The following is a 15,648-nucleotide window of genomic DNA, read 5'->3' as shown; positions in this document are numbered from 1 at the left end:
CCAAACCAAGCTCGCCAAAGGGTCCAGTCTGGCCCACTGGATGACTTTGCACATGTATTAGTGATGCACTTGTGAAGGCTAAGAGGTGCCAGGTTTCAGGAGCAAGTTAAACAGCGAGCAGATACTTTATGTAAAGTACTGCTTCAGAGGTTTTTCCACCCTGACCAGACTACACTATTCTTTCACTTTAGTTTGGTGTGGTAATGTCAGGACTACTACACAGGAGTGGAATGCAAAGAAAAACGCACATCTAATGACAGTGGACTCACTGAATGTGGAAAAACCGAGCAACATTGCTGAAATTGCATTTATTCCCTTGAAGACAGCACAGACTGTTTGTTATCTGATTTGTAGGCCTATAATGGATGAACATTTTCAAAATGTAGGCTACTAGTAATAGTTTGTTGAATACTGAGACTCACGCTAAACAAATAATTAACACACTGTACATAGTTTTACCGTCACTGTAACGAGACAAAAAATGTCCATGGTTGAAACTTATCAGTCCAGTTCATGTATTTTTGGGGTATTTGTGTCGTATTTGTATGATACTCACCGTGTTTACACTGTTTTACTTCGTATATATTTGTCGCTACTTTTAATAAATCTAATTAAAATCGAAATGAAATATTTAATATTATTTTTGAGTCTATTAATAGTACTTTCTTGTTCTTTTTCGCGAAAAATACAAGTTAAACTTTTACCACACCGGGTCAGTAATCACGTGGGATATGACGTTTACAACATATAAAAGCATCATCACGCGAGACTTTCGTTCTTAAGCTCTTTCACTGGCGGGGTGGTAGCAAGCTAAGTCTCCTGCTCTTCAACATGCCGTTGTCACATGTCTTTTTAAATTTACGTCTACATATGGACTTAACTGCAGATGAGCCGCCGTGAACAGGTAATATTTTAAAAGTAGTTATTGAGACTTTAACTATTTACAAGTCTGGAGGCGGTTTCATATGAAATGTGCTAACGTACTGCTAGCTGTTAGCTAGCCTTAAGTTAAGCTAACACGTGCAAGTAGAGCATGATGGGCTAAAGTTACAAAAGGGTTATAAGTAGGTGATTGTGAGCAACAGATAACGTGCATTAAATCTACTCGCGTGTAGAGTAACATGGAAATAAACTAAAATATTAATTTAACGTTGCATAGTGTTATTTAGCCTACTATAGGGGCGGTGAGGAGCATGGCCTTCTTTGGTCAGCAGCCCATAACATAATGTCCGATTTGAGATCTACTGTCTGATTTTATTCGATATATTTTGACTTAAGGTGCAGCTTGGGCGGATGAGGCTCATCTTCATGCCAAGAGAAGCAGCCTTTCAGCGAAATGAAAGGTAAGATTGACATAGTGGTATAATTTTTAATGCTGAATTCATGCAGTGAACATGATTTTGCACCCTGTCTAAAAATATGTGAGGAAATCAGTGGCATCTGACATGAAGCAGATGGTATGTGTGTGAATCACATGTTGCTGTTCAACTATCACTAATGAACTGTCTCATTACAGGTACACGTGTCCCACTTCACACTGCCTGCTAACGCGAGGAGGCCTGGTGAAAAGGTTTGTACCCCTTTACTGCTTATGATCAACTTTACCACAGATTCAGTGATGAAAACTGCTGCATAGGAAGTGCCGTCTGATGCGATAACTGACGATGGTATTAGCTGTTCTGAGAAATGCTGTTGAACCTTTTGTCTGTGGTGCACCCACTCTGAACACTTGATAAGATAAAGATGTAATTTTTTTCTACAGGTTTTGATCTTCAAAGCAAGACTACCACAACACATGGGAGCTGATGAGAGCTGAACAGGTAAATGCTGTACGACTTAGCTCTCGATGATAAAATCAAGCCAGTGATGATACAAGTTATCCCTGTCTGAACTAATTGTGGAGTCATGGTAACCTGAGGCTTGACTGCAGAAACAGTATACGTTTGGCTGACGATAGTTGTTTGAATCTTACTGGTATACATGATCTAAATACAGAATTTCTCCCTCCAGGTCTTGACAATCTGCAAAGAAAAGACTAAGGCAACACACAGGTGCTGGGAAATGTTGAACAGGTAAATGCCCTTAAGACTTATGATAAAGTCTAGCCAGTGATGAAACATGTTATCCCTGTCTGAACTAAAGTGTGGAGTCATGGTAACCTGAGGCTTGACTACAGATACAGAAACGGTACATCTTTGGCTAACTAAAGTAGTATATCACGAGTGATAAAGTGTTAATCTCTCTTTCCCTAACTTGCAGGTGAAATCGACAGAAGTGGATGCAACACCAGCTTGGGATAGATCCAGAAGTGAATATTAAATGCAGTAGATTTGTCAGTATGAAAATTCAGCCATGTTTAATCTAAAACATGTTTAATAAAATTATGAACTGTATAAAAATTCAAGCACAATGGCACATTTTAAACATTCTACACATGAAAAGTAACCTAAATCTTACTGGGAGCACCCAGCATGTGTTGGTCAATCTGTTTTGAAGGTGGATCTGTAAGATTTCTTCTTCAAATTCTCCAAGAAGATCTGCTCCTCTGCGAGGAATTCCTGGTCCTGTGGGGAGGAAGAAAGTAATTAGGAACAGAAACGCAAACTTTGAAACATTCGAAGACAACTGTTTCTAGACTTTTTGCCATCGACTGCTGGAAGCTGTCACTGTAGCTTAGTAAATGTGTTTATTGTGGATGACTCACATGTTGTAATGAGCTTGTTTCAATTCCATATTGACATTAAAAACCTACAGTGACAACCTACTTGTGTTCTTTTGAATTGTAAGTCCTTAATGTTTAATAATCATCTCTGGTACAGTTAACGCTGATCAAATTGCAGTTTCATTTTATTTTTTGAAGTGTTAAGGACTCAGCAAAATGTTAAGTACCACTAGGACATTAATGAGTTGACCTCAGATTTCTTCATGTCGTAAAAGATAATTGTTGAAAGAGCTTTTGGACGACTGTAATAATGATGGTCCTGTGCTTATATTGTGTGATGACATTAAGTTTGTTCAAGATGATCACTACGCAGTGCATGCTGGTTAAATATGTGCAAGACCCAGGGTATGATGGAAAACACCTAGCTGACACCTAAACAAAAACCTGATTGGCTCTTAGTTTTGAGCTCAGATGCCATGTTTTGTTTGTTTTTTTGTTTTTTTTTCTAATTTTGTGTAAATCTCATACTTAATGCTGGATTGTAGGCTATATCATGCAATTAAGGTTTCATCTATTAAACACTGTATGGTTGATCACGTTCTAACATGGTTTGCAAATCACAGCCTACAGATGGATGCAACAGGATAGAAATATCTCTGTGACTTTGTGTTTATTCTTTGAAGGCTGCTGGAAACTGTCTGACTTGACTGTTTTTTCCCACCACCATCTGCTGCAGCTTCTTGACTTGTATTTTTCAGGCTTTATGTGTCTCACACACAGCTTGTATACCAATATAGTTATGTACATTTCTATCTCCAATACTTGCAATCTTTAATCAAACAGCTTTTTGAAGGTTTGTCACCTTTAAAGCTAAGTCATGCACCAATCATTATGATAATGTGACTACTTTTTGGAACACTCTGAGAAACCCAAGTAAAAATCTCAAGTTGCTAGTAGTTATAATGTAACTTAAAAGGAAGACTTTGCATGATTTTTCTTAAAACAATGTATAGACTTATACTAAAGTAACCGTTCTTAATCATCCCCTATGACCCTGTCTGCTAAGACGCTTCCCTATACCTTTAGTTTAAATTGTATCTCCACTGGTTACCTTTTCTGAAGTGTACCTCCACAGAGCCAGACTAGCTTGAAGAGCCATGGATTTAGAGTTGGCACATGAAGTTGTCGTTGGAGGAGGAACATTCAGGGTTGATTGCAGCTCCGGGTTTTGCAACACTGAACCTGCGTCTAAAGATAAATATAACAAAATCATGTTATACACTTTATATTGGACAAGTACTTTTTGCTGAACGATGGCCAATACCCAGCGTTGATCTCACCTGGTAAAACAGGTGGAATCATTTGTGTTAAAGACGTAACTGGAGCGACTTGTCTCAGCCTCTCTGTGTCCTCCTGCAGATGATTTAACCGCATTCGCTCCTGTGATGAGAAGTGTTTACCACGCAGTAACCTTTTATGTGCTGTTCATCTATTGTTTTTGTAAAATAGAAGCCCGATCTGTTAAATATCGTACAGAGAGGTGTCACCTGAAGGATTCGCTGCTCTTGCTGCCTCAGCCGCTCTGCCTGGGTATGGATATTTCTGAGCCTTGCCTCGTGCTCAGCCTCCACACGTTTCGCCTCCTGCAGCGCTCGTTCGCCTTCCTCGAACTTCTCCGCAGCAAGCTGCAAACAGCACAGTGTGGTCAAAACTCAGACATGACTTATTACAGCTCTACATGTAGGGGTCTGCGTGGTGTGATCCTACCTTGCTAAAGGCCTCCACCTCCTGGGCTTGTGTCTTGAGTCTCAACGCTGTGCTGCTTATTTTCTCTTTCTCTCTGTTCACTTCTTCTTTCAGTCTGTCCAGAGTTTCTTTCTCTTGTGCCAAAGCCATCTCCTTTTGTTTCAGCTCTGCATTGTGAAGTTTTAGGTCGCCTTGTTCCTGCAACAGACACAGAGAGAAAGGTATATTTATTTGTCCTTTGGAGTCCCTGCCTTGGCCTGTGCTGCTGTCATCCTCCAGCGCTCCTGAGGCATACAAAAAAGGTATCTCCAGTCTTTGAAGGGAAAAGCATCAGTCTTCACTGCAGGTGTTTTTGCCTCCTGCTATGTCAAAGAAAATGCAGGTATCCTAAAAATAGTCTGTTTTTAAAGTCAGATTTTACCCTGACCTTCTCAAGCTGTCTCTGCTGCTCACTGAGCTGAGTGTCCATCCTGGAAATGACTTCCTTGAGGTACACTCTCTCCTCCGCCATCGCCTTCTGCTGCTGGGCCAGACAGTCCTGCACCACTGAAACGGGAATTAGGAGAATGACCTTAACCCACTTGCAATTTGATACCAACTAAAGTAGGCTATTAGGCAATGTGTATCTTGACCTATTTGTGCAAAGCGTGCGCATGCATGTAAATGTGTGTTTGTGTGTATAAGTACTTCGAAGCTGCTCGTCCCTGTGCCGTGCCCCCTCCTCCAGGCCATGAGCCGTGTGTTCGTGTGTGCTCTCCACCCGAGAAGACAGATCACCCAGCCGAGAGGAGAACTGCTCCATCTGCTCAATCACCACTTTAAGAGATCTGGACAAAAAAAAAACAACAAAAAAAAAACACAGTACTGCTAGTAGATAATACAAAAATCTCTGAAATGTAGGAAATCTGTTTTGATATAAAATATAATAAGAAACAATAATTCCAGACATTCTCCAGTTGTAGTTTGCTCTTTCTACATACTGTATATAATAGAAATATCAGCACTGAAACTAGTATTACACACAAAAACACAGGTCGAACATACTACTAGTCATCACAGGATTATAATTACAAGTATAATTGCAAATGAAACTGTGTACTTTGATCAAATCTAACCTGGTCTGAGATGTTGCGCTCGTAACTGCATCAATCTCCTCCTCCTTTAATTTCTTTAGTCTCTGGACATGATCCTCGTGGTCTTTCTTCATCTCCAAGATAGATTTCCTTGACAGCAGAGTGGTACAAATACAACAAATATGTGGTAAACTTTAAAGTTTATTATTAAAAGAATCAATATGCTCAGTCTGGGACTTAAGAAGTTATCAGGGATATAATTTTCCCAGTTTCACGACAACGATATGCACTATTTCTCAAGATATTTGACATAATAGAATGGCTAAAAATCTGCACATCATTCAGGAAAAACATGAGAGTTGCCAAGAAAAAAAAATCATCCTGTTTGAGCCTTCATCTGATTTTGAATCAAAGTGTCTTCATCGTTCTAAAACCATGACACAGCAAATGTTAAGGATGACTAATTTTCACTCCTTACATTTACTCCTGACAAAAAATGACTGATGTTACTATTTTTAAGTTACAAATCTTGGTAACAGTGCAAAGTACATATGGTCTTCAGCACTCTGAATAAAATATTTGGCCAACAAAAGAACATTTACTTAACAAGCTTAGATTTCTGTAGAGAATAGCGTAGATTTAGAGAGAACATTTGGGGCTGGAGGCCCAGACCCCCTCCCCACCACCTCGCTAATACATTACTTGTCAGAGGTGGGACCAAGTTATTGTTTTGCAAGTCACAAATAAGTCTCAGGTCTTTCCATTCACGTCCCAAGTCAGGACAGGCATTTCCAAAGCTTTGAGTTTCAATACCTCTGCAGGTCCTTGAGTCTTTCCACCTCGCAGTCTCTCTCTTGCTGGGCCTGGGCCAGTTTGCGCTGGTACTGTGCCTGCAGCTCCGAGCGTTCCTGCTCAGCCGATCGTGTTACTGCAGCCAGGCGATCCATTAGGTCTTCACACTCCTGCCGTGTTTGTGTCTCCCTCTGGGCTGCCGATTCCTCGAGAAGCTTCACTCTAGTCCTGGACGTGCACAGAAATCCTTACAGTATGAGTTCAGCACACGGACACACATAAGCTGCTTGAAGTGCAGGGAATTATGCATAATGTATGTTAAACATGTACACAGGCACTACATATGTGTGTGTGTGTGTGTGTGTGTGTGTGTGTGTGTGTGTGTGTGTGTATGTGTGTGTGGTGGACGAATAAACTACTTGTGTGCGTTCTCCATTAGTTCCATATCCTGTTTATGCCTCTGCTGGACACACTCTAGCAACATTTGGCTTTGGTCTCGCTCCAGCTGCAGGGTCTTCACCTGGACAGTAACACACAGACAGTTCAGGCTGTGCATGTACATGGGTGTCACATAGGAAGAGGATTTGGGACAGCAGGGAAGGTTATTACTCTCATCATGACAGCAGCGTTAATGTACCTGTCCCTCCAGCTGGATGATGCGAGCCTGTAACGCTTGATAATCTCCAGGCGGCTGCTCTCTCTCTTTGAGTCTCTGCAGGAGCCCTGCATCCACAACACCCCCAAGACCCAGCAACTGAGACTGCATCATCTTTAGGAGAAGAGTAAACAAGTCAAGAACAAACCAGGTGGTAAATGGGTTCTTACATTTTTAATAAATCTACAAGCAGAGACTTTTATGATCTTACTTGCTGTTGTAGAAGCAGCTGCTGCAGACTGTCTGCTGAAAGTGTCACCTTCACAGAAGATATGGAAAGGATTTCAAAAAATTAGTTTACAATCGCCCAAATTCTGTAAAATATATTACAGAAAAGCATGAATACCTGTTGTTGGATGGCAGCTGATGCATTTTGCAACTGGTTTTGCTGTGGAACAGCTGGAAAGAAAACAACCATCATCATATTTACCTGCTCGCCTTAGATATCAAAGTGAATACTGCATCTGAAACTACATCAGATTTTCCCAAAGTTACATACGCCACACTGAGCCAGAAGGTATAGCAGAGATGGGGTTGGGCAGCGGCTGCTGTTGCAGGGTTTCATCCGAAGCCTGAACGGGCCCACTTGGCACCCTGGATCCCTTGTTGGACGATAGGTGTTGGGGTTGGGACTGAGGATGGGGTTGGGCGAGGCTAACGCTAGCAGCAGAGGCCGGTAAAGGAGCAGTAACTTGAGGAGGGCAATCTGAAGGATGAGACGAATTTAGAGTTTGTCCGAGGTCTACTTTAGCATGGAGTGCAGTCCCTGAGGGGGATGTTAAGTCGGAGGGGAGGTTAGGTTGGGTGGTGGGTGTATGCTTTGTGATTAAAGAAGGGGACTGTGGTGGAGTGGAGGGACAAGTGGGATTGGTATCTGTTTGAGAGGGGGAGCAGAATGTTATGAGTTGGATGTGACATGAGGTAAAATGAGGGCCGGGACACATGCTGTGTCTTTAACTGTCTGGGAAACGCAAGGTCAGATGCTGGGTGCTACTCTTACATGTACCCTGTGCAAGGTTTCAAGGGCAGAGAGGCAGGTTGCGTCCAAATTTGCAAGGCAACCTTAACCAGCACTGTATCATAGATATTCCAATTTAGGAGCCGATTTTTTCCAAGTGTTGTTTCTTAATATGTAATTGGCCTAAACTGTTGTTCGTAGGACAGATGTAAAATTCTTGTGATCAACTTCTTCTCCATAGGTTTAATAGACTGATATTTAGAGAAGAAAAGGAAGATATCTTCCAATTGTGATTGGCTGTTCCACGTCACATGACATGCTGTACCCTTAGCTGCGTTCCAAAAGTTGTACTTCATCTCAGGGTGTTGCTGACGCGCCCTGAAAAGAGGCGTTTGGGGATGCTTGCGTGCCATTCTCACCTTTGAGCACATGCTCTGTGCGTCTACATTGAAAACAATGGATTTGAGGGTGAAAAAAACGCAGCATGTGTACAGGCCCTGTGGTACCAGATGTGGGGCTCATAACTGCTGTGTGATGTGTTTAATTTCTCAGAATCAATGAGAATGAATGATTCATTAATGGGATAAAAGAAGGCTTCTACTGCTAATGTGCAAAGCTGCCAAGAAAGTCACTATTTTAATATACAGAGTCACTGAAGAGTAGTATACTTGGATAAATACCTTGCTCGGTCCTTGCCTCTCTGATAGGAGTGGAGAGAGCACTGGCGCTGGGCTGTCCAAGATAAGTACTACTGCACAAAACAAAAGCAGAATGACAAAAATAGCAAACAAATTTTCACTCACAGATCACGGGTTTAATGGATTTAGATAAAAAAAAAATCTTACTTAGCTTCTCTGACAGATGTAAGAGTGTCCTCTCTGCCCCTGGGAGCTTGTGAAGTGACTTGTTTACTAAAAAACAAGAGCAGGTTATCATTCAGTGCTGAGGAACACGCTTCGTCTGTCATTGTGTCACTGTATTTCCTTTGTTGTGTACCTAACAGTCGACTCCAGATCCACTTCCTCTCCCAGGCCCAAAGCGTCTTCCTGCTTGGATGTTTTTGCCTCAGACTTTGACACTGATGGCACCTTCTTCCTGCTCAGTACTCCTGCTAACCAATCATCTTCCTCCTCTTCTTTCTTCTGGCTCTTAGAGACCTCTGGTTTGGTTTGTTTGGTGATATTATCAGTCGTCGCTGGGGTGTCAGCTGCCATTTTTGCAGCAGATGTGGCATGACTGCCAGTCAGGGAGGGTCTTCTCTCTAATGAAGGAGAGGCAGGAGCCTTTGGAGACTCTGTTGAAGTCTTGGTCTCTTTGGCATCGCCCTCTAGAAAGGTGAGGTCATCGTTTGTCTTGAGGCCGAGCCAGTCAGCTGAGTTGCGGTGTCGTAAGGTGGTGGGGGTGGTGGGTTTTGGTTTCTTCTCTGGCGTAGAGACGTCCTCTGTAGAAAATCTGATGATGAGAAAACATGTAGTGTTCAGTTTCAGGCAAAACACGCTGCTGTAAAACACCAAAATCAGACTTCACACACACCTGACTGACTGTCTACGGGACAGGCGCCCTTCAAGCATGGATCCCAGAGTGGGCTGATAGGAGCCAAACGTGAGGTCGTCTTCGAAAAGTGTCTCTGACGAATGGGAACAACATACAAGTTTAAATATTTTACTCTTCTCCTACTCATGAGAGCAGAAGATCAAGGTTGCTTTACTACCTTTCAAAGTAGGGGTCTTTTCTTTTTGCTGCTTCTCTTGAGGCTGAGGCTGCTCCTTCTTCTCGCCCGTCGCAGGTCGCTCCAGAAGACGAGGTGAAGTCAAACTCTCCAGGATCCCGTCTACTGCAGTGAGAGGTCTCTGAGGGGTCCCACTCCTGAGGACAGGGGGACACAACAGAAGGGAAAGGCAAAAGAGATTTTAAGACACAAAAGAAGACAATAAAAGTTGCCTGATGCTGAAAGATGTTGCTTCATAAAACATCACCACGGTTTGGCTTTGTTTTGTGGCACCCCTAAGCCCAAAGCTCAAAGCACTAAGGCAGTAATTATTCATCGTTGGAGCACTATAAATAAAAACAATAACAGTGAGACAGTGTGAGTGAGAGCAGAGCTGTTACCTCTCCTTGTTGGACCAAAGCAGGCTGTCTTTTTTCCTGGCGCTGCTTTTATCACTGTCAAATCCCAGGGCATCCATTAGGTCATCCTTATCATCATCATCAAATGTGAGATCCCTTCGTTTTTTGGCTGCCTTAGCTGTTGAACAAAGAGTATACACACTCAAACACATACATTACTTCAGTGTTTGTTTGAAGTTTGAAAATTAAGAATTAAGGACCATTTCAGTCTCACATGTTTCAGTCTTTAGGATAGGAGATGCTGAGGGAGATTTTTCAGGTTTGGACTGCTGTAGGTTTGATTTAGGTTCGGGCTTGGTTTCATCTGGAAGCAAGTCGTCAAGATCAGCCAGCGGGTCGTCTGGATCTGCAGAGGAAATTAGATTCTTTACTTTTATTTGGACACCAGGCAGTAAAGCTTTAAATGATAACGAGGTTTTATATCTGTATTGATTTTCTTATGATACATTTTTAAAATATCACATACAACAAAGTAATTGTGTTCAAATAAATTACGAGCATATACTATATGTTTATTCACTAAGTTACCAGTTTATTAGGTACACCTGTTTGCACCTGTTCAATACAATAGTCGTAGGTGGTGTTGAATTGGATTGCATTTACTGACAGACTTTTTTATACTGTTCCCCTTATAGATATGTAAAAAGTGGTGGAGAAAAATAAGAGAAACACTTTTTAACACAAGGCAGTAAGCTCAACATACAGTACTATTATTACTTGCAGACCTCTGGTAATTTGTAATCATTGCAGAAGTCATCTGTGATCTTAATCCTGTGCAAATCTGCCATGTCTGTAATTTGTACAGTAAATATTCCGCCTCAAAGGGCATTCCTTATTTCACCAAACACAGAGGTCATGTGATAAAAGTAGTCCATGTGAATTGGCATCGCTGTGATTTTTCTGCCTCTTTCCCATGTCGAGAATTATGGAGGCTGATTTGGAAATTATGAATGAAAGTTTTGACAGTATTTTGGGTGCAGGAGGCTCATCTCGCTGCACAGCATGGAAACCATTTGCAGAAAAAGCAAGCTTAAATTGATCAGAAGAGCGAAATCTCAAAAGGTGATGACACTGACAATGTGTGTCAGAATCGCTTTTGTTTGTTTAACCTACATTTTCCATAACTGCTTATCTTGTTAGGGGTCGCGGGGGGGCTGGAGCCTATCCCAGCTGACATTGGGCTAGAGGCGGGGTACACCTTGGACAGGTCACCAGACTATCACAGGGCTGACACATAGAGACAGACAACCATTCACACTCACATTCACACCTACGGACAATTTAGTCACCAATTAACCTGCATGTCTTTGGACTGTGGGAGGAAGCTGGAGTACCTGGAGAAACCCACGCTGACACGGGGAAAACATGCACAGAAGGGCTCCCCCAGGGTTCGAACCCTCTACCCCTGGTTTGAACCAGGAGCCCTCTTGCTGTGAGGTGACAATGCTAAACACTGCACTACCATGATGCCCTTAACCCACATTTAAAAGGAAAAAAGGGGTTAACGATGTTCACCACTTCTAGTAGTGCTGTGTTTTTTCGTGTATAGAGTGGACTGTGTGCATCATATCCAGGGGATAATGTCCGTAAATTTAAGTAAAATACTGACTTCCCTTATCCCATGTAAATGCACTGCATGAAACACACACATTTGGGAAGGGGGAGTCCCCAGATAATATTAGTCCCATGCAAATAAGGCAAATATATGCTTTTGTGAAGGGCTATTGTATTAAATTGTACAGGTGTACCAAAGAAATGTATCAGTACTGTATTGGTAGTTGATGAGGTGGGTGTACTGCTAGGTAGACAGATAGGTCACTGACGAGGAGGTGGGTATACTTTCCTATATATTTTAATGGCTTTTTGGCTGATAGGTGAGGTTAACAGCTAGAAAAAGAGAAGGCTATACCCCTGTGTAATTGCGTATACCCTCCACTCCACCACTGACTGGTGTCCATGTGAGTAATTTACACATTCCAGATTTGTACATCTGTGTGGGATATCAAACGATCACCTCTTTTTGTTGTGTGTACCTCTCTTGTTCACTAACTACCCACTGACACGACCCACAGATATTATTCAACCTACAAGTAAAAAGGCCAAACACATATCTGTGCTAATGTACTTTTAGTGTTGGGTGTCTGACCAACACCTTCATCATCACCACCACTGTCTAAATGAATGTAGCAGTTCAAGAAAAACAAAGCAAAGCTATTAGTAAACAGCTGCTGAGTTATATAAAGCTCAGTGTCAGAGATGGATTTGGACAGGGAGGCTCACTTACCAGAGAAGATTAACTTCCTGTAGTTCTGCGTTGTAGATGAAGGTGCAGAATTGGGTTTCCTCCCTCCTGTGGTGGGTTCATCTGAGTGAACAAGGGGAGACACAAGCTCTCTCTGATTGCTACTCTTAATGCAAACTTCAAAGCCAGTAATAACGTGAAGCTAATAATGAGAAAAATAATTTATGCAAGAAATGCTCTGCGCTGAATTACCTGCTCCCTCTGGTTTTACTTTACTTTCTAATGTGGAAGAGTCTTTCTTCGGCTCTGTTTGTGCAGGAGCTGAACTGGGCTTTTTCTTTGATGCAAAGAGGTCAGCGTCCATATCATCCATGTCCTGTACAGGGATACAGAAAAACAACAGGCACTGTGAGAGGACAACTACAAAGCTGAACATTGTCTCTGCATTCTCTAAATTGATAATGAGCTACCTTCAAGTTCTTCAGTATGTCGTTGGGATCTGCCGCTGAGACATCAGAGTCCTTGGACAGAAAATAGTAACTTAAATAGCAGCTTAAAATACTCTGAACAAATACATGTATCTCTTCACATCTCTGTCTACATACCTCAGTGTCCCCACCATCCCTCTTTACCTCCTGTGCTAGCATACTGAAGATGTTATCAGTGGCAGAAGTGCTGCAGAAGAAACAAAAGTTACACAAAGTGAGTTATGATTTATACAATAAGTGGTGGTATGTAACTTTCCAAATCCTCCGACTTACCGATTCAGTGGTCCACTGCGAGTTGCTTTCCCTCTTACTGGGAATTCTGGTGAGCAAAATGATGAGAGGAAGTATTTTAACACAAATCTCTCACAGTGACATTACAATAATAATGTATAATTATACTATTTGGTTAAAAACTGCTCACTTACTTTCATCATCAAATAAGCTGTCGAGCAAATCGTCATCTCCAAATAAACCTTGGGAAAACAGAGAGGACATACATTCACATAAGCTTGAGATGATTCAGCTTATTATAGGATTTAGGGGATACTGGCAGAATGGAATATAAAATACTAAGCATGCTTGCCGTACTAAAGGTTCACATTTTCTTTATCTTGACACTACTTTTCCTCACTTACCTCACTTCCTTTCCTCAGCACTGATTGGTTCCGTTCAATCCTTGTTCACTCATTAACCTGACTGCGTTCACCTGCTCACCCTGATTTCTGAACACCATTTCACTCATTCTTTCTTCAGTGTCACACTGGGCAGAAGTGCTGGTAAGCATTTTCTTTCTCTTTAGTTTATTCTGGACATTATCAGTTTAACTGAATATTGTTTTCCCTTATTAACGTGGACTTTGTTTTATTTGACTCAAGTTCTAATTTTTATTTGTTTTGAAATAAACCTTTGCGTTCAATTATACTGCCACCAGCTCTTATATGTGTAAGTTGTGTGCTATTTTTCTGGTATTCTATATGACTAGTATTTTGTGGCATTACTTCTCTAAATTTCTTGGTTGTAAAATTAGTCACCGGCCACTTTATTAGGTACACCTGTTCAACTGCTCGTAATTCAAACATCTCATCAGCCAATCACATGGCAGCAACTCAATGCATTTAGGCATGTAGACATGGTCAAGACGACCTGCTGAAGTTCAAACTGAGCATCAGAATGGAGAGGAAAGGTGATTTAAGTTACTTTGAACGTGGCATGGTTGTTGGTGCCAGATGGGCTGGTCTGAGTATTTCAGAAACTGCTGATCTACTGGGATTTTCACACACAACCATCTCTAGGGTTTACAGAGGATGGTCCCAAAAAGAGAAAAATATCAGTGAGCAGCAGTTCTCTGGGTGAAAATACCTTGTTGATGCCAGAGGTCAGAGGAGAATGGCCAGACTGGTTCAAGATGATAGAAAGGCAACAGGAACTCAAATAACCACTGGTTCCAACCAAGGTCTGCAGAAGACCATCTCTGAAGCAACAACACCTTGTCCAACCTTGAAGCAGATGGGCTACAGCAGCAGAAGACCACACCAGGTGCCACTCCTGTCAGCTAACAACAGGAAACTGAGGCTACAGTTCACACAGGCTCACCAAAACTGGACAATAGAAGATTGGAAAAACGTTGCCTGGTCTGATGAGTCTGGATTTCTGCTGCCACATTCAGATGGTAGGGTCAGAATTTGGTGTAAACAACATGAAAGCATGGATCCATGCAGCCTTGTGTCAACAGTTCAGGCTGGTGGTGTGGTGAGCATGGTTTAAACACCACAGCCTACCTGAGTATTGTTGCTGACCGTGTCCATCCCGTTATGACCACAGTGTACCCATCTTCTGATGGCTACTTCCAGCAGGACAACGCACCATGTCACAAAGCTCACATCATCTCAAACTGGTTTCTTGAACATGACAGTGAGTTCATTGTACTCCAATGGCCTCCACAGTCACCAGATCTCCAATAGAGCTCCTTTGGGATGTGGTGGAACGGAAGGTTTTCATCATGTTTCCAGCACCTTGTTGAATCTGTGACACCAAGAATTAAGGCAGCTCTGAAGGCAAAAGGGGTCCAACCTGGTACGAGTAAGGTGTACCTAATAAAGTGGCCAGTGAGTGTGTATCAGTCAGCATAACTATGGGGTACACTACGGCATTCAAATAACACTTGAACTTACTTTGGGATGGTTTGCCCTTCAGCTTTGCAGCCTGTAAATGACAATAAATATGTTGTGATACAGGTAGGATAATGTAATTCAAGCAAATCAGTTGCGTTTACATACAAAGTGACAGAAAACATGCGTTTAACTTTTCCAAGAATCCAGTAAACACTAATAAATGATGGAAATGTTGCTACTTGCAGCAGCCTGACTCACCATGTCGAATGTCTTCTGATAGGGTTAAATGTGAGAGTAGTTAGCTAGCTAGCTAACCTAGCTAAATCTGATTAGGCGTCTCCTGTCTCCATTGGTTACCACACCGCTACACCGATGAGCATTCACGTTAAGGACACTATACATGATGTAGGTCATAGTTGGTTACATACCGTGTTGTTTCATGATTAAATACAGTCGTGTTTACTCGTTTAGCATTTTTAAAATTGCCCGGTTTATGTGAAGTGACGTTAACGGATGAAACGAATAACACCGCCGCTACCGTAAACGCAGCATCAGAAGGTACTACAAAAGGGACAACGCTGTTCGTTAGCCATATTAGACATTTAACCATACGGTAATTCAGTCTTATAATACAAACTTTATGCGTATCATTATAAAGTCTTAGCTTTAAGCTGGGCACACAGCAAACGGCAATTCAGAAGCATCTAGATGTAGCAACGTTTCCACAACCGGCGCGAGCCACACGCTTCCTGTTTACAGCTCGCGGTGCATTGTGGGTAGAGTAGTTTTTATAG

The 15,648-nt window shown here is 41.9% G+C and overlaps 1 protein-coding gene and 3 non-coding genes across 5 annotated transcripts; 3 read left to right on the top strand and 1 right to left on the bottom strand.

Moving 5' to 3' along the window:
- Positions 1 to 1,611: 1,611 nt before the first annotated feature.
- On the top strand, positions 1,612 to 1,685 carry LOC125880213 (small nucleolar RNA SNORD49). Its single transcript, XR_007448026.1, has one exon. It is a non-coding gene; the product is annotated as a small nucleolar RNA SNORD49 (small nucleolar RNA).
- Positions 1,686 to 1,855: 170 nt separating this feature from the next.
- Positions 1,856 to 1,924, top strand: LOC125880211 (small nucleolar RNA R38). The gene has a single exon (XR_007448024.1). It is a non-coding gene; the product is annotated as a small nucleolar RNA R38 (small nucleolar RNA).
- Positions 1,925 to 2,100: 176 nt separating this feature from the next.
- On the top strand, positions 2,101 to 2,170 carry LOC125880212 (small nucleolar RNA R38). Its single transcript, XR_007448025.1, has one exon. It is a non-coding gene; the product is annotated as a small nucleolar RNA R38 (small nucleolar RNA).
- A 258-nt stretch (positions 2,171 to 2,428) lies between these two features.
- On the bottom strand, positions 2,429 to 15,598 carry LOC125879257 (fas-binding factor 1-like). 2 transcript variants are annotated; one of them, XM_049561007.1, is made up of 29 exons: positions 15,113 to 15,598; positions 14,915 to 14,945; positions 13,169 to 13,216; positions 13,017 to 13,062; positions 12,861 to 12,930; positions 12,726 to 12,776; positions 12,508 to 12,631; positions 12,298 to 12,378; positions 10,228 to 10,359; positions 9,996 to 10,131; positions 9,598 to 9,752; positions 9,420 to 9,513; positions 8,883 to 9,338; positions 8,732 to 8,797; positions 8,567 to 8,637; positions 7,428 to 7,634; positions 7,275 to 7,327; positions 7,140 to 7,187; positions 6,911 to 7,042; positions 6,693 to 6,793; positions 6,295 to 6,501; positions 5,524 to 5,631; positions 5,096 to 5,235; positions 4,836 to 4,954; positions 4,430 to 4,606; positions 4,210 to 4,347; positions 4,003 to 4,102; positions 3,774 to 3,910; positions 2,429 to 2,564 (listed from the first exon to the last, which is right to left on the bottom strand). In XM_049561007.1, exons 1-29 carry the CDS (start codon positions 15,113 to 15,115, stop codon positions 2,481 to 2,483), a joined length of 3,315 nt encoding a protein of 1,104 aa, XP_049416964.1. In that variant the 5' UTR covers positions 15,116 to 15,598; the 3' UTR covers positions 2,429 to 2,480. The 2 variants fall into 2 exon arrangements, with proteins under 2 accessions (XP_049416964.1, XP_049416965.1); XM_049561008.1 differs by having other exon boundaries at positions 4,003 to 4,075.
- Positions 15,599 to 15,648: the final 50 nt, after the last annotated feature.

This window comes from Epinephelus fuscoguttatus, linkage group LG19 (genome assembly GCF_011397635.1).
Source record: "Epinephelus fuscoguttatus linkage group LG19, E.fuscoguttatus.final_Chr_v1".
Taxonomy (NCBI): Eukaryota; Metazoa; Chordata; class Actinopteri; order Perciformes; family Serranidae; genus Epinephelus; species Epinephelus fuscoguttatus.
This window is presented reverse-complemented; position numbering and strand designations above follow the sequence as displayed.

Excerpts from the sequence above, each read along its gene's own strand:
- LOC125879257 (XM_049561007.1), bottom strand. Across the intron at positions 9,339-9,419 it reads TCCCGTAGACAGTCAGTCAG|ATTTTCTACAGAGGACGTCT; the intron begins GTGTGTGTGAAG and ends TCTCATCATCAG. Across the intron at positions 4,348-4,429 it reads AGGTGGAGGCCTTTAGCAAG|CTTGCTGCGGAGAAGTTCGA; the intron begins GTAGGATCACAC and ends TGCTGTTTGCAG.